At 34.6% G+C, this 17,627-nt stretch overlaps 2 protein-coding genes across 3 annotated transcripts; one reads left to right on the top strand and one right to left on the bottom strand.

The window, feature by feature from the left end:
- Nucleotides 1-1,029: 1,029 nt before the first annotated feature.
- LOC117616123 (leucoanthocyanidin reductase-like) lies at nt 1,030-4,356 on the top strand. Its single transcript, XM_034345338.1, has 5 exons — nt 1,030-1,383; nt 1,504-1,644; nt 1,746-1,983; nt 3,480-3,683; nt 3,762-4,356. The coding sequence occupies exons 1-5, from the start codon at nt 1,180-1,182 to the stop codon at nt 4,022-4,024; spliced, it is 1,050 nt and encodes a 349-aa protein (XP_034201229.1). The 5' UTR covers nt 1,030-1,179; the 3' UTR covers nt 4,025-4,356.
- A 3,505-nt stretch (nt 4,357-7,861) lies between these two features.
- On the bottom strand, nt 7,862-13,692 carry LOC117615693. Of its 2 annotated transcripts, XM_034344824.1 has the most exons (14): nt 13,309-13,689; nt 12,334-12,424; nt 12,123-12,207; nt 11,922-11,991; nt 11,487-11,556; nt 10,943-11,012; nt 10,786-10,831; nt 10,440-10,689; nt 10,147-10,352; nt 9,949-10,023; nt 9,367-9,427; nt 9,145-9,225; nt 8,284-8,363; nt 7,862-8,181 (listed from the first exon to the last, which is right to left on the bottom strand). In XM_034344824.1, exons 1-14 carry the CDS (start codon nt 13,443-13,445, stop codon nt 8,103-8,105), a joined length of 1,401 nt encoding a protein of 466 aa, XP_034200715.1. In that variant the 5' UTR covers nt 13,446-13,689; the 3' UTR covers nt 7,862-8,102. The 2 variants fall into 2 exon arrangements, with proteins under 2 accessions (XP_034200715.1, XP_034200716.1); XM_034344825.1 differs by lacking the exon at nt 9,367-9,427 and having other exon boundaries at nt 13,309-13,692.
- Between the last annotated feature and the right edge of the window lie 3,935 nt (nt 13,693-17,627).

Below are 17,627 nucleotides of genomic sequence, written 5' to 3'. Positions count from 1 at the left end.
TACATGCAGTAGTACACATGTTTGAAGAAAGGAAAACAATTGTTGATAATGTGGCACTCAAATTGGAAGTGCAAATATAAAATCTCAAAAAGCTCAAAACTTTACTCATTCAACGCAAACTCAAAGCCCTGGCAGACTTGTAGATGAGCTGATGAGCTAGCTGCCAACTTCCATTGTGGTTGTGGGGTCTCAAACAAGGCACCGAAGAAAAATGGCTTCTTCGTTTTCATAATTTTAGTTTTTGTATTTCATAATTTTAGTTTATTGATGATTTGATAGTGACTTCTAACTCACGGCCCTTGTGGATTGTAAAATAAAAAGAATAGGAACAGAAATTTAGGATCTACTTAGATAATCGTTGTTGCCCACGTTATCATTAATGAAAATTTTAAGTTACATGATCAACGTGATGTTTAAACAATTTTTGTTGAATTAGTGAAGTCACTTGATAGTTAAGGCATTATCTTCCGGATCAAGCCGTTGCGACGTGCCTAATTAGCAGCATTCTGCTTGTATATAAAGGCATGGGAACCTTGAATTACTAGAAGTGTGGGATTTACGGTTTATTAATTAAGTTTAGGCTTCTTTCTTGTGCTGTTCAAACTCCTCCTCTCTAGTCTTTCTTGATGTCAAAGCTCCAGTGAATTTGGACTTGGAATATAATGATCCGAGATTTGACAATGGACATAAAAAACAAATTTTTTGGAACCCAACTGGGAATTGTTTTAATCTTATAAACGAACAGTGCCTAAATTAAAAAGATGAAGAAACAAAGTCAGTTTTATATAGCTAAGCTATCAGTCAACGCATGGAAACAGAGCAGATAGCTACACTTCAAAACACTCGATCATGATCAGAGAAATACACCACCAAAATTTGTATGTTGAAGGGTAGCTGAAATATAAATTAGGGCCAGCCATGCCTGCATCCCTTATAGGTTAAATAAAAACAAATTCAAATCACCCATACACAAAAATATATGGTAGCATATTATTCTCCTCTATATATAGAATCCCATATTTCACACACTTGCACACCCAAATCGTGTGAGGCTTTAATAAGCCAAATATCAAGCACAGGCCCTCCATTTTAAGTTACTTGGGAAAAAGACTTAAAATTTGAAAAGAAATAACAAAAGGGTCAAGGGCTATAGGAGCAGCCAGCAGCCAGCAGCCAGCCATGACTGTGTCAACTTGTGTTTCTGCAGCCAAGAATGGCAGAATCCTCATTGTTGGTGCTACTGGTTTCATCGGGAGGTTTGTGGCTGAAGCTAGCCTTGATGCTGGCCAACCCACTTATGTTCTGATCAGGCCAGGCCCTCATGACCCTTCTAAGGCTGACATCATCAAATCCCTCAAAGACAGAGGCGCTATAATCTTACATGTATGTGTATGTGTGTGTGAATAAATATAGGTGTCTCTGTTTTCCTCTGTTTTTGCTTTCTGGGGTCGAATTATTCTTGTTGATTTTGTAACATGTGTTTTTAATTTTGAGTATTTTCAGGGGGTGATTTCTGATAAGGCACTGATGGAGAAACTGCTAAGAGAGCATGAGATTGAGGTGGTAATATCAGCCGTGGGTGGTACAACAATATTGGACCAGATCATCCTGGTTGGGGCCATTCAAGCTGTTGGCACAATTAAGGTATATACATATTTAATAAAACACCTTAAAAAAGAATGTAGCAAAATATGTCAATGTGAATTTCATTTTCTCATAGTAATGCAACAAAATTTGTGTTGCAGAGGTTTTTGCCGTCAGAGTTTGGGCACGATGTCGACAGGGCTGATCCGGTGGAACCAGGGCTCACCATGTATTTGGAGAAGCGCCAAGTCAGGCGGTGTGTTGAGAAATCTGGGGTGCCCTACACTTACATTTGCTGCAATTCCATTGCTTCTTGGCCCTACTTCGACAACAAGCATCCTTCTGAGGTTCTTCCACCGTTGGATCAGTTCCAAATCTACGGTGATGGCAACGTTAAAGGTATGATACACATATTATTGGGTTTCTTTTGTTGGGCGAATCCACTTTTTCTGCTAACACAGGTTTATTTGAAGGGTTTGGAGAATAACCATTATAGGTATTATCCTCCAAATCTTTACCAAAAATGGAGGGCTTAAATCAAAAGCTAGCTAACGAAAAATCGTTTGTTAATAGTCTGATGGATAGATCAAGCACACGTGGCACTTTTGGTAATATTCTTAAAAAATTGTTTTTAGTTTCAACTACTAAATTTAAAAGGAGCTGATTTTTCCACTCATCTTTTGTCCCATTTATTTTTAAATACTTTTTAATCATTTTTGTTCTTTCTCTTTTCTATTCTACCTCACTCTAAATTAAGGTTTTGATAACTGAAATTAAGAAAAGTTAACATAAAAAATGAAAAAAAAAGTTCCGGAGATTAAAAAACATAAAAAAAAATCCATGTACAATATTCTAGCCAACTAAACCATTTTAAACTTGTGTTTTAATTTTGTTATTAAGAAAGATGAGAGGTGTTTCTCCATATAAATCACTTTAAGTAATTTTAAGTGATTATAAGGTGTGTTTCTCTACAAAATTACTTAAAATCACTTAAAGTGATTCTCCATATAAGTGATTATTGGTCTATACAAAATCACTCCAAAACCAACCGTTAGTCAATTAATACAATACCGGTTAAATACTTGTTTATATGTATAAGAAATTATTATCGTGTGTGAAACTAACACTAATTTATAATCCTTTTTTTTATTTATTATCAGAATCATTTTATTTATTTATTGAAAGTGATAAATTTATATGAAGGGTCCAACATCATTAGTACGTTACAACGAAGAACTGTTTCTTTATTTTGTCCACATCAACATATCTTATAGAATTTCGCCACATTCATAAGACGGAAACTCTTCACTTTTTGTTGATTTTTAAAAAAAGGTTCACTTTTAAAACATGCCCACATGTTGGGAACTCCTTCCCTAAAATCAAAATAATTTTTGGATGTTCTTGGTAAATCACGTATCATAGAACATGTGGAATATTTTTAATTATCATAAAAAGTAATGTAGTAAGTTATAGAATAATTTCATATGTTTTATGTATGTCCTGATCTCTTGGACCTTTGTAGTTCAAGAGATTTATGGTCAACGGTTGACTTGAATCGGGTAATAATCATTTATGTCATATTGCATTTATATATATCATTTTGAACCATTGAATTAATATCCAACGGTGGGTGACCACAATCTCTTAAACTCTTGTGGTCCAAGAGATCGAGACTGATCAAATGATACACTATGTGATATATCCAAAACATATAAAAATTTCTCTCAAAATTAAGGTTTATTGTCCAATGGGCCATCCCATCCAAATTCTTTCACGGGCTGGGCTGTCACCCTCCTTTACCAGCCACCTATGGTCTAAATTATTGTAATTCAGCCAGAAAGAATGCGAATTCGTATGTACAACCAACTGACTTGATCTATTAATTTTATACACAGCCTACTTTATAGACGGCGCTGATATTGGAAAGTTCACAATGAAAACGGTGGACGACATCCGAACCATGAACAAAAATGTTCATTTTCGACCCCCTTCCAATCTATACGACATCAATGGTCTGGCATCTCTGTGGGAGAAGAAAATTGGCCGCACCCTTCCCAGAGTTACCATCACTGAAGATGACCTACTAACCATTGCTGCAGGTCATTTCTGAATTTGGGTTGTGATCGAAACTTTATATTTTTTCTTGTTTTATGACATTAACGTTGTTATTTTTTCAGAGAAACGCATACCAGAAAGTATAGTGGCCTCATTCACCCACGATATCTTTATCAAAGGTTGCCAGGTCAATTTCCCCGTGGATGGCCCTCACGATGTGGAGATTGGGACCCTCTACCCGGGAGAATCTTTCAGGACCTTGGATGAGTGCTTCAATGACTTTCTTCTCAAATTGGAAGACGAGCAAGAGCTAGAGAAAAACAAAGTTTCCACCAAAACTACTGCAGTTGTTGAACCGAGGGCTGTCACTGCCACGTGTGCTTGATCTACCCCATCAGACTCTCTGACACCCAAGGCATATTCATCTACTATTTTTGTTTTTATGTTGGTCTTATTTCTCCTCCCCCGCACAAAAAGGACATTACAAATTGTCCAACAATTTGGGAGTATTGAATATGTTAAATTAGCATGGAGGGTTTACCATCTTGTCTGTCCTCAGAGACACATGCTAATTTGATTGTTTGGTTTCTCAGACAAGGAAACTGGATTCCGTCTGAAATATTAAAGTATCCAGTTTGTTATCATTATTTCATAATTTAAATGTACTAGTATGTATGATCTTCAAGTTCAACCATGCTTTTTACTACTAGTTACCAATTTTACTTTTCTCTGTACTTTCATCTTTATTTTACTCCAGCAATAACAAGGGAAAGATGAAATTGCCTATGCCATCTTTTCAATTTCTACTACCACTCTTATTTTCTTCACTAATGATTACAGAAAGTGAAAACATAAAGGAAACAAAAAATACCCACTTCATTGCCGGGCTTTATTCTTCTTATTTCTCTCATCGTGTCACTTATAAAGCATGAGAGAGCCAAGAAGAAAAAGGCAATGCAACATCGGTAAAGAAGCAATATAAAATTCTTCAATAAGTATTTTATGTTAATAATTGGTTACGTACTTTAAAGAATGTTAGAAACATTCTCTTTTGCACTTTCTCCCTTTTTGTCATGACATGTGTCATTTTATTTACACTTAAAATAATGTCATTAATAATCAAATAAGTTAGTTTTTATTTTTCAAATTTATCCTTATTAAATAAAATATTTAATTTAAATATATTGACTTCCCTAATTTCTTCAATTTAAAAAATATTTTCTCTCTCCATCTCACTCTTCATCCTCTCTCTATCCTTCCTCTACCTCCCCACTAATACCCAGCAATGACCCATGACCGGTACCCAAACAAGCATATGAAAGAAACCCACTTCCTCTACCCCTCATTACCACCAAACAACATCTCCCTTATCCCTACCCAACAGTCCCCCACCTTCCCACCTCCTTCTCTTTCTCCGGTGTTTGTAATCGAAATTTTTTTATTTTATTCTCAAATCTCACCACCAAAGCACTATTTTCTATTTTTATTTCGTTTTGTTATTATAAAAAATAAAAAAATAAAAAGCGTTTGAATTTTCATGATTTGGGAAGCAAAGGGTATGTAGAGGTTAGAGAGAGACAAAAATCTTGGATATTTTTTTTCAGCAAGAGAGGTTGGGCTGTGTCGTGGTTGGGTGGAGTGGCTTGGGAGCGGGCTGTGAAAACTCAAAGGATTTTTTACTTTTTAGTTTCTGTCAAGGGCATATATGGAAATACAATTTAATATTTTTTTCAATTAAAAATATTGTTTTGAGTGAGATAGAAGTGTCGCATGTCATTAGGAAAAAGGAGAATGTTCAAAGGAAAAGTTTAGAGAGAAGGTTGCTAGCATGTTCTATAATACTTAATTTTGACTGTTGGATTGTATTCATTAAATATATTAGTAGTCTCTTAAATGCAATCCAACGGTTGAAATTAAAAGTATGTAATCAATCCCTAACTTAAATATTTATTGCAAAATCTCCAAAAGAAGCATCGTTCAATTTGCAACCACAAACATGAACCCAAAAAAAAAAAAATTGATAACCAAAATTTTTAACTTTTCAAATGGTCACTTTTCCATTCCTGAGTTGACAGATTATAAACATACGATATGGACAAGAAAACATCAACCAACTCCAGTGTAGTCGGTGACTATAAGGGCACTTCCATTGCAAGGACCCAATTCGAACAGGAGATGGCTTAGGCCTTGCCCAGCGCACAACAGCAAGCACGGGCAAGGCGTGGAGCCTACCAACCCAAGCAAGCCTACAAGGAGAAATGACTCGAGCTGTTGCCTTGGGGTAGCTTAGGCCATCTCCAGCCATGGGCCATAAGCCAAATATAGCCCTAAAATAATACAAAACTCATCTTCAGCCATGGGCCAAAAAAAAAAAGGTCAAATTTGGAGGGCCACATTTGGCCCTTTAGCCCTGCAACTAGGCCAAATGTAGCCCAATTTTGGCCTCAGTCAAAAAAAAATTTGTGGGCCTAGCGGATGTGCTTTCCAAGGGGAGAAAGTATCTCGCGTGGGTAAGAGCACGAAATATCTCGTATAACTGCAAATCCAACAGCCAATATTAACGGCTCGTTGACATCATTGATGACGTCAGCTAGTCGTTAGGTTTTTATTTTTATTCTTAATAACTTAAAAAAAAATTTAAATTCATTTTGTTTATATATATATCAGTCCCGATCTCTTGGACCACAGGAGTCCAAGAGATTGTGGTCACCCACCGTTGGATATTAATCCAATGGTTCAAAATGATATATACAAATGCAATATGACATAAATGGTTATTACCTGATTCAAGTCAACCGTTGAATTTACATCCAACGGTGAGTGACCATAAATTTTTATTCTTAATAACTTAAAAAAAAATTTAAATTCATTTTGTTTATATATATATATATAATATTAGTTTCTGACTAGAGATGACCTTACGTGTTGACGCCACAAACATCAATTATATCTTATTAAGTAACTAATTTTTGCCTATATTCAAACCCAAAATTCTAAAAAAAGATTTGAATAGTTTCAGAGCGTGCAATGTGGCGTAAAAAAAACCCCATTTTAGCTTATATGAAACAAAATTTACCAACATGATAATATTCTCTCATTTTCTTCATATAATGGTGCTATTATTACAGTTCCTATTATTACACGCGCCAACGTTAAAAAAAAATTTAAAACTAGCGCCAGCGCAACTTTACCCAATAGCTCTAAGTCACGTGGTGACTCTTGGAGGGTCCAATCTAGAGTTTGTGCTCCAATCCAACGGCTGCCAATTTTTTAACTAAAAAAATTGAAAAAATCAAAATCAAAATTTTTTGTTAAAAAAAAACCAAAAAATTATGATTTTTTTTCTTTCTAAAAATACCTACCAAAATTTTAAATTTGATTTTTTTTTCCGTTAAAAAAAAAAATAGTATTTGCCCTTTACTATGACAATGAAAGGAAACACAATTTCCTAAATACTTTCCAGATCTTAAACTCACGCGCATTGGGTTCAAACCCCTCCTCCTTCCAATATCTGTAGCCATTTAACCACCATGCTAGTTATCACTTTGTGATTATTACCTATGGAATCTCGTATTTATAACTATTGCGAGTTGTTTCTCAAAATATAAATTAATATAATTACTTATTGCTTTATATTGTTGCTCATTTACTTAATTACTTAATATAATTTATTTCTGTCCTATTTAATCCATTTAATTTTATTCATTATTTTATTATTTATAAGCACTTACATTATTAAATTCCCCTTCAAATTGTTGCTTAATTACTTAAATCTCTGTAATCATTTTCTTTATTTCCTATTTAATTCTTCCTTAGATAAATTTATTTATATTCTTAGTTAATTTTCAATCTTTATTTTTTAAGCATGGTAAGGTGCCTAATTTTCATAACAAATCAAGTTGGTTTACATTAAAGTTACTCATGTATTTTACCATGCAGTTTATAAAGTATAAAATATTGTACTAAAAATGATAAATAAATTACTATGAGGTGTTTAATTATCTTTCATTAATTACTCCAGATTTTCTAAGTCACGGAGTTTATCAGCTCACAATGTAATCAACTTAAATCACTCAAACCCACCATGCAATGCATTTCCTTCTAATTTTTTGTGTCAAAATAATAGATGATTAACTAAATAAACTTCTAAAATTCCATTAAAAATTTTCATGTATTTATCACAATTTCCGTGGTTTTTATCTAATTTTTATCGATATTGATATTTTCCCAATATTTCCATCGATATTTCCGTGTTTTTGAACCCCCGATATTTCTGAAACCCTCGATATTTAAGACCTTCGGTGGAAGTGCTCTAAGAGGGTGTATATACAATTCTTTGGCACGATGCTACAAGATAATGACATGAACAAAGAAAACAAATTTTTCCAGCTTCCAACTGCTTGATACACACAACCTAAAATCACAAGCAACATCAGAGTTCTGGAACTGCTGGTCTTCTTGCTTTACACATGATATATGGGCAGTCGATGTTCAATGGAGACGCGGCATATGGGGCACTTTTTACACTTCGCACAGCAAGTGCTGAAATACATTTAGAATTAAGATTAAGACGAATAAAATCACTGTAAATTGTTACGATGAAATGATGAAAACAAGTTAGGTGAGAAAGGTATATGAAGGTACCTGCAAAGAACATGATGCCTGCATGGAAGGAGGACTATATTAATCTGCTCCTCGAAGCATACTCGACATAAAATCTTTTCCTGTTGGATTCAATTGAAACAGGTAAGCCCCAAACTAGATCCTCACACTGGAACAAGAATAGTGGCACAAACTATGGATAATATTCAATTGATTTCTTTTAGAATACTCCATCCCATACTGAGTCTTCGGTTTGAAAATATTAACTTAATTTATCTAAGCAATTGTTATGCAAGTAAAGTTGAGTAATACAGGAAAAAAAGAAAAAAAAAAGAATACTCGTGTCAAGAACAGCAACAAATACCCAAGGAAAATAACCCAATTAAGGAACAAAAGAACTTTTTGAGGTATATTGACCTGTTCTGTAGTTAGAGAGATGTCACCTTCTCTACAAGAAACAATCAGAACTGATGAGTGATTCTACTTCTTGTTATTGCCAGGGATTGGACAGGATTCATCTTACTACTGGAACTACAGGTCTGTGCAGACCTTGTACTCATAAATTCTCTACTCCACCAGCAGAACTCACTGGTTTTTAGTTAGATGACATTTCACTCTTGAGCTTCTTGAGTATAATGATTCTTGAAAGCTAAATCAATAGGTTATAAAAAGAACCACTAAAGGTAGGAACAAGATTATTCAAGATGTAATGGAGACTGGCTCATGACTGGAGAAGTGGGGAAAAGAATTTATGTTCACGACTCTATCACAGAAGGAATCATGTAGCTAACCCAATTGTTTGATGTGGTTGACTTGAGTTGTTAGGAACGAAATTTATGAAATCAACAGGAAAATATTCGTATACTCATTATGTGGAAAACAACAGGTCATTTGAACCATTACATTCTGAAGTCTTTCATACTCCTGCTGGCTAAATTTCGTGATTTCTGTTTGCTCACTGAGTGCAGCTTGCAGTTTCCAAATCTGAGATAGGAAAACAGAAATATTATAAGCTGATATTACATGTCTCAAATATCAATTAGATAGTAAAACAATGCTGAAACCAAGACAAACGGTTCAATTAAGAGGCAACCATGACCCAACAGAATCAGAAATAGTGCTCACCTCCTGAACAAGGTCCGATCTAGGCAACTTCTTCACTATATCAGGTGAAAAAGTGTCATACCTGAAAGAAAGATCAGAGCAAGGATTGACAATGATAACTTCGTATTACTTTGCAAGATACGTCTATTTTCAGGCAATTTAACAGATATCTATCTATGCGACAGCACCTACTAGAAAGCCATGCAGGCAAGTTGCAACAACACTGACAATTAGAACCAAAACTGCAACACATCCCAACAATGTTTCTATTGCAGAAAACATGTAGGAAAGCATATTCATGGATCAACGAACATTGTAGAAATTCAGGGAATTGCAACAACACAAAGTTTAAAATATTTGTATTTCCAGTTATAAAGTGTGTCATGTATTACATAAATTGCAAATCAAGCATCTATATTCACCACACGAGAACGCACCATAGTGCAGCATCTATACAACATTTTGAGGTACTTAGAACGTCTAATTGAGAGAATACAAGGACTCTTTAATATTGTTTCAATAAGAAAGCAGGAAGCATGGAAGAAGATTGCCTAAATATTGCAGAAAATGAATGCAGTTATGAAGGGTAAGGGAATCACAGACCCTGAAGCCCCTGCACAATACAGTCTAGCCTGTTCCTCTCGACTTCCTTCGTCAATCGACCACCAACCCAAAAACCTGCCAACAGGAAGATTTAACCAACAATGACTACATAGTAACTTGAATTTTGTTTAAAGTTTGTGTTGAGTAGAGATCTCTAAAGATCATTTGAAATTTCTATTTCTAAAAATAATTCCTTACCTTGAACCATGGCGAAAGAACCCAAAATACTCACGAACTTTTGATGTTATGTCCAAGTATCTTCCAGAAAAAACTCCATTGTGTACTAAAAGAAGAATTTTCTCTGTTAATCTATATGCAGCAAATAAAACACCGGCTCCTTGCAGTAAAAGAAGAGGAGTGAAAAGAACAGGAATTGAGATATGCCTAGCAACAGACGGTCTTCCCTGAAATGATAAATGTACTTAAGATGATGACTTGTTGAGAACATTCCAAAACTATCAACAGATAGATCTTTTAAACATTGAACACACCTCTAAGTGCATAAAGAGTAGGATCTGGAAACAGATTAGAGGAATTTTCATAATATGTCCACCAATATCCTGCAGGCTGCATACTGCACTCTCGTCTTGATCTTCATCTGAAGAAACTACTAAGCCACTATTCCAGTCAAGGTATCTAATAGTCATTGAAGGTGAACATGGTTCTTGAATGTGAGCATGTCTGTGAATAGCTGGATTATACCACTTCGTGCAAACAAGAAAGGCAAAACACTCTGCAATTCTGTAAAAGGATATATAGAAGCTAATTCAGGAAGTGAAGACAAAGAATACTGAACATTAATAGTCAAAATCATTGTAAACACAAATGTAACAGTACCCAAAGTTAATAAACAAGTCCCACCAGCCTAAAACAGAAATATCACCTGCATGTTGAATAAAGTTAATCAGGCCAGGAAATATTGTAAGAGATGAATGCATATCATTGCAATACGTGCCACTAAATACAAGTACAAAACTAGAGAACCAAAACTTACCATTTATCTTTAGAAGAGTAAATATTGTGGCAGCAGTAAGGAAGACCATGGATATAGAGATCCAGAAGTGCTGGAAACCAAAGATTGGTAATTTAGCATTGAAAGTATAAAGGAGTTTATAGCCATAAATTTTTTTTTCCATAAATACTACATAGGCAAGGAAAATATCACACAACAATTACCATCTTTAAATTCACTACGTGTACAGATAATGCTACTTTAAACCCATCACACATATTATTAGAGGACGAAAAGATCTTAACTGCCATTAATATTTCTTTCTTTCTCAAAAACAGATTTAATTATCACTTTTCAGCATGCCACATAATTTCATGTTTAGATTTTTTCCAGCTTACAATATAAATAGAAGTTACTTGTAAAATAACCGCAATCCTCTTAGTCACAAACAACTAGGTGACCAGAACAAATAGATGAAGCAAACATTTCAATTCATAATCAAGAATTGAATTCATTTAAGCCTAATAACAATAAGAAATACCTATTCCAACTCAATCCTTCTATAGTAAAATAGTGGCAAACTTACAGGAAGCGTTTCCCATATCACATCATCACTCACATGCTCATCATCGCTAGGCATTAGAGCCTTGCACATCCTATACAACAGAAACATTAATTACTTAAGCAGAAATACAATTTACTCAACCAAAACATTACATTGTAAAATACAAGATACATAGCCCTATAGAACAACTTAAGTAACGCGAATTTTCAGATCAAGTGAAGGTTAAGATTTGGCAATAGAATCAGAAGTCATAGAATAAAATTTTGGTGAAGTTTTACGATAATTCATTAATCTACGATCTGGATGTCTCAATGGATTTTATCGGGACTCTGCTCCAGATTGTCATAAAGCAGGTCCAATTACTATTACAGGGTTGAAACCAATGATTAGTCAAAAAGTAGTACCGGGAGCGGGGGTAACCTGAAAAATGAAACTTATTGAAGCAAATATAGACACCTGATATTATCAAATAGAATTGCGAGTTCCAACGCCACCAAAGGTGCAAAGACAATCTTCAAGCTTACAACTGTTCACAAAAAATAGGAATTAGTGACACATCTGATTATCCATTTATCTACATACCAAAATGTATAAATGTTTAAAGAAAAGAAACATGGTTTTAAATGATGATTGTCATTTAGTATGTTGCCTCTATACCATATCTGCTCTCAAGATAGATACAAAGCATTAGTTCAAATGCGACAAGCAACGGTGTCGCCATGACAGCATGAAAAGGTGCCCACTGTCCATAAGAAAGAAATATTTACTGTTTTGTAAATAGGATCGTCCACAAAAACATTACAACACAGATACGTGGGAAACATGAAAAATCCAAAAAAGAAAAAAAATTGGAAATAGTATCTCATACGTTGCGATCATTAGGCATCTTTGGAGCAGGTAACGAAAATCTGCCTCGTGCTACAACTGCATGGAAAAGCCACAGAGGGGAAAATATGATCCTGCGGTTTTAAGACAACAAAACATTATACATTAAACCAATATCGAAAACATCAGTTGATGTAGTAGACAAATCAGAGGAATCATTCGGAAGCATTGGGTTTCTTTTTTCTTTTTAAGGAAAGTTATGCTTCGCCAAAGAGGTTTGGAACCCTCAATACGATTACAGCTACAAAACCTAAACTATCAGGCAGCTTTCTTGCATGAGATGACCTTAAATGGTTCTTTCTACAATCTTCACTGCTCAGCTACAGCCATGAATAAATGAATGGCTTAGACCTTGGTAAGTTCGTGGTGAACAGGTATGTTTTCAACTCTGTTTTTAAAGGTTTGGTAGTGCATTGGTCAGTTTGAATTATATTGCAAAAATGGCTTCATTGAGTTATGAAATCTCCAAACCAAAATCAAATAGTGCATTTAAGAATTTGAAACAGTAAGCATAAGAAATCCTAACTAAAAACAAAAAAAAATCAAAGATCTCCACTTTATGCTCAATGAAGCAACAGCCCTCCATGATCACTGAAAATGCATATCCAATACAATAAATATTAAATTGCCAAACAGAACACACACAAAAAAAAATTTACTCGAAAACTGAGTGTGATTCTTAGCAATTAACTCCATAAGACACCTAGAAATACAGAAATTTGAACCCACAAAGGTAAAAACTTCATAAACTGGCAAAATAGGCACCTTTAGTTTCCCAGAACAATGCAGTACAAGAAGAGAAACTACAGTATGTAACACTCTCCCTCGCCGAATTAAATGCTTATGAAAATTCCTTCTTTTTTTTCCGTTTTTTTTCTTTCAGTTTCTCGGCAACCAAACAAAAACAACACCAAAAAAAAAAAAAAGGAAAAAGCAGAGGGAAAAGAAAATTACGAACCACCAATGGTACCGCACGGCATGGTGGAGTTTAAGGACGAGGAAAATCGTGAATGTGAAAAGCGAGGCATGGGCAAGAAGAGGTTGCAGAGACTTGGCCACCGACCTCCACGTCATCACTCTCCGCGGAACCAACATTTCCAGAAAGTATTTGTGCGCAGAAATTGGCCTCTCTTTCTCTATCTCTTCTATCTACACAGAAGGGATTTACAGGGACAGTACGGAAACAAAGAGTAGAGAGAGCGAGGAGCAAAGAGGAAGAAGAAGCAGAAGCTGTCGAAGGTTTTAAACTTTTGAGAGAAAAAGACACGAAAGGAGACTTCTTCTTCGAGGTGGTCTGGTGTGTATCAAGGTATAAGCGTTTTTTGTTTTGTTTTTTTATTTCCTCCTTCACTTCACTTTCACGCTAAAAGCCAAGTGGCCCAAGTCGTTTGCTTACGACAGACAACTGTTGTGGACGAAACTACCCTCGTATTTGTGTGTAATGAGACCAGGGAAGGATGGGCTGAAATTGTCCGCGTGGAATAAAGGGGAAAAAAACGATACACCTATTCTATAAGTAATGCTTCACAAAATCATATACGAGGTCGTAACTAATTTTCAGTCGTTGATGTGCGTGAGTTTCGTAATACCCTAAGATACGAAAGTAACTCTGTCACCTCTATGTTCTTCTATTAATAGCATTGGGAAGGCTAGAAATTAAGGTTTAGTGACGTAAAGTACTTATAAAGCAATACACATCTGTAATTGGATATTTATGAGTTTTTTTGGGTTGATTGTTTAAAGCGGATAAGATCTGAGAGTGAGGTGGTATTGGAAGTACAGATGGCAGGCACAGCTGCGGTTCTTTTGATTGGTGCATTAGCATTTTGATTGCAGCATCTACTTTAACCATTTGTTTATCATGCACGAATCAATTGATAATTGAGTGGTCAAATCCAGTTTTCTTTTTCTTTTTCTTTTTCTTTTAAAAACACAACTTTATTTTTGTTGTCGTTGAACAAGAATAGTTAAATGAAAGAACGTATCAGATTTATTTGAGTCTATGAGTATGAGACTTGTAGGAAGGTCATTCATTGGTCAATACATATATGGTATGTAAAATCTACACACTTCTCAGAGTATCTATACCATGTTTTTTCAGGCTGGTGCTTGATTATGATATATCCACCCCCTGAAATGGACAAATGGTATTGAATATATTTAAGAGATAACAGACCAAAAAATATGAGGTTTTTTCCTTAACAAACTTCATCCCTTTCACACCAGAAACGAATGTCCATAATCAGCGTGAGAAAATTTGAGGAAATTGTTATTAATGTTTATAAAAAAAAAAACATATCATCATGTACTTTTTTATTATATTTTTTTCTTCAACAAAGTGGAATGTAAAATAATATTTTTGAAGTGTCAATAACAATTTTTTTTAAGGAAATAAAGCCCAACAAAACATAAAAATTACCCACCAAGGTCAAAAACATAAGAAACAACAGAAGGATGGGGTTGTCAAAGAACATATACCACCCGAGTCATTCTATAGCGAGGGTCTTATGAGGCTCTATTTTTTAACCGTTAGATCAAATTAACAAATTTAATCAAATGACTAATCAATTTTAAAATAATTTAAAAATAGAGCTTCATTTTAGTGCCCTATATAGAATTCTACCATACGACCCAGCTTCACCTACATAGTTAAATAACTCATTTATCTATTAGTCTGCTCCATCTCACGAAATTTGGGTTTCATGTTTGATAGTCTGCTATTCTTAAGGATTGGGCCTACGAGGAAGCTTCCTCACACACCCCACTATACGAACTCGGACGAGACAACGTTGGGCTGTTTTTAGACCAATTACCAAACATATTATTATTATATTAGTCTTTTTATATGTGCTTCCGCACTTACGAGAAATTTTTTTTTAAATTTAATTTATTTTAGAATGAAAAAAATAATAGGTAATTGTGTTTCATAAAAATATGATCTATTATATAATTTTTCTTTTAATTTGAATTTTTTTAATATGAAAAAATATGAATTTATCATATTATCCTCATTTAATTAATAATTTTAATTTTTAACGTTTGCATTAATTAAGGGCATTTATGATGTTTTTATTATTTTTATTATTCTTTGTCTTTTGCTTTATATATACAGATAACTCATATTGTATTTCCAACAACAAAAAATTCATATTGTAAGAAACTACAAATACTATAGGTATAGGGAGGGAATATGATGAAAAGCTAAAATACAACAAATAAGTGGTTTTATTTTCTAAGAGCATATGCATTTGTCCAAGAAAAGAAAAGCGGGGTTGGAGTCGTATTTGCAATTAAGTAAAACGAGATTCGAATTAAAATACAAAAGAAGGCAAAAGGAAAAAAATTACATTTTAAATAAACATGCGTATTAATTGTAATTGGATTTTTTATCATCTCTGGTTGGATTTGGCGAAGGAAACAAAAAGGTTTGTAGCAGATGGCATTGCCAAGTTTTGAATTTTGCTTCCGTCACATACTCGTCAATAAACACGTCAGCGTGTTTTCAGCAGTCGAATAAAATATTGGATGAGGTTGACCCGAAGGTCAAGGGCTTTAAGCAGCCCAGCCCAGCATGAGCGCAAAGCCAAGCCTTGTAACGTCTTTTTATTATTATTATTTTCATTTGAGTATTTTTCTCACTTAAAATTCAAATGAATCTAAACTTGCGTCTTTGTATGCTATACTGCTATAACATTGCATGGGAACAAATAGGGATGGCAAAAATCCCCGTAGGGGTGGGTTCCCGTCGGGTCCCCGACCCTAATGGGGGGAGATTTCGGGTCTAAATGGGTATCGGGTACGGGGATTCCCGAACTTGAAAAATCTCTGACGGGTATGGGGAGGGGATGGTATTGGCTTCCCCATCTCCGAACCCGGCCCGAAAATATATATGTTTATATTTAAATAAATATAACATTTATGTTTAACCCTAAGTTAACTTCTCTCTCCTAATTCTTCCTAATTTTCTATGGAATTTCATATTGATGTGATTTTAAATAGTTGAGTTGAACTTTATAGTTAATTTGGATGTGTTGAATGATAAGTTAATATGAAATTTAATGTTAAAATGTATGATAAATATTTTTTTATGCAAAAAAATTGGGGATTCGGGGCGGGTATGGGGGATAGTCCCCGAAACCTAATAAACGGGGATGGGTTCGGGGATGAAGGCGGGGATGGAAAGCGGGAATGGGGATGATATTGTCATACCCGGCCCCTACCCGACCCGTTGCCATCCCTAGGAACAAATAACGTTGTCATAACAGTTTGTATTGGCACAGTCAAATTGTCCAAGTCACTGCTTCGAATGCTGCTTTTTTCCGAGTCAAAGAATTCATGGGAACCCAATTAACGTGAAAACTGTATTTATTTTATGTCACGGGAACATCAAATTAATGGAAACCCAAATGACGCTTCACATAACCGAGTAATATGATATACATGCATTCATTTTCTTCCTCTTGCTTTTTTTTTTTTTTTAAGGTCTTCACACAAAGAAAATAGAAAATTATATATGGAACATTCACATTTTCTTTTTGCATGAACTATATATATATATATATATATATATATATATATATATATTAGGTGCATATCTAATTACAGCTTTTCGACCTGCAAATTGCATCTCCTTTAACCAACACCACTGCAGTAACTGTCGGGTAATGCATCGTTAACCTTTTATTTTTTTATATATATATTTTCAAGTATAAATTCATTAAAAATAAGAATTAAATTGCAGCATAAAATGAATAAAAGAAAAAAAAAAAAAAAGAGCAAGAAGATATTTTCTATATGCAATGCAGGTTCTTACAGACATTACATGGCATCATATATATATATATATATATATATGTAAAACTCCAAAAAATGACAAAAACAAAGAGGACGAGAGAGGCAACAAAAGGTGAAATACAAAAAGCATATATTTATGTAGTAGAATATGTACATATAGGTAGCTCTGATGAAACTGAAATATGCATGCCTTGCTCGCTCGTTAGGGTTTTGAGGGATTTTCTTTTTCACCAGAAAAAAACTCTGCACGTACGAATTGTAGGAAGAGAGTGGTACCTGCTGCTGAGTCTGAGTGAGTGGTGGCCAATGTGTTGTGGGGACGACATTAATTACGTACCATATGACAAAACTACGTCGTCACTACATAGTTCCACCAGTACACTATAACTAGTCTGATCAATTCTCTGATTAGATAGAGAGTGTTCAACAAAACTCGTGGAAAAAAACAAAAACACCACTGCAACTTTGAGTTCAAACCGGATC

The sequence above is a fragment of the Prunus dulcis genome, chromosome 1 (genome assembly GCF_902201215.1).
Source record: "Prunus dulcis chromosome 1, ALMONDv2, whole genome shotgun sequence".
NCBI lineage: Eukaryota > Viridiplantae > Streptophyta > Magnoliopsida > Rosales > Rosaceae > Prunus > Prunus dulcis.
Note: the sequence above shows the minus strand (reverse complement) of the source record. Positions and strands in the feature narration are given on the sequence as shown.

What these genes read in the sequence shown, in the direction of transcription:
- LOC117615693 (XM_034344824.1), bottom strand. Translation starts at nt 13,445, where the DNA reads ATGTTGGTTCCGCGGAGAGTGATGACGTGGAGGTCGGTGGCCAAGTCT. An exon ending in AGATGCCTAATGATCGCAAC is followed by an intron (nt 12,208 to 12,333) that starts GTATGAGATACT and finishes TCTTATGGACAG; the next exon opens with TGGGCACCTTTTCATGCTGT. An exon ending in TACTCTTCTAAAGATAAATG is followed by an intron (nt 10,832 to 10,942) that starts GTAAGTTTTGGT and finishes TTCAACATGCAG; the next exon opens with GTGATATTTCTGTTTTAGGC.
- LOC117616123 (XM_034345338.1), top strand. Translation starts at nt 1,180, where the DNA reads ATGACTGTGTCAACTTGTGTTTCTGCAGCCAAGAATGGCAGAATCCTC. An exon ending in AAGCTGTTGGCACAATTAAG is followed by an intron (nt 1,645 to 1,745) that starts GTATATACATAT and finishes TTTGTGTTGCAG; the next exon opens with AGGTTTTTGCCGTCAGAGTT. An exon ending in CGGTGATGGCAACGTTAAAG is followed by an intron (nt 1,984 to 3,479) that starts GTATGATACACA and finishes TTTTATACACAG; the next exon opens with CCTACTTTATAGACGGCGCT.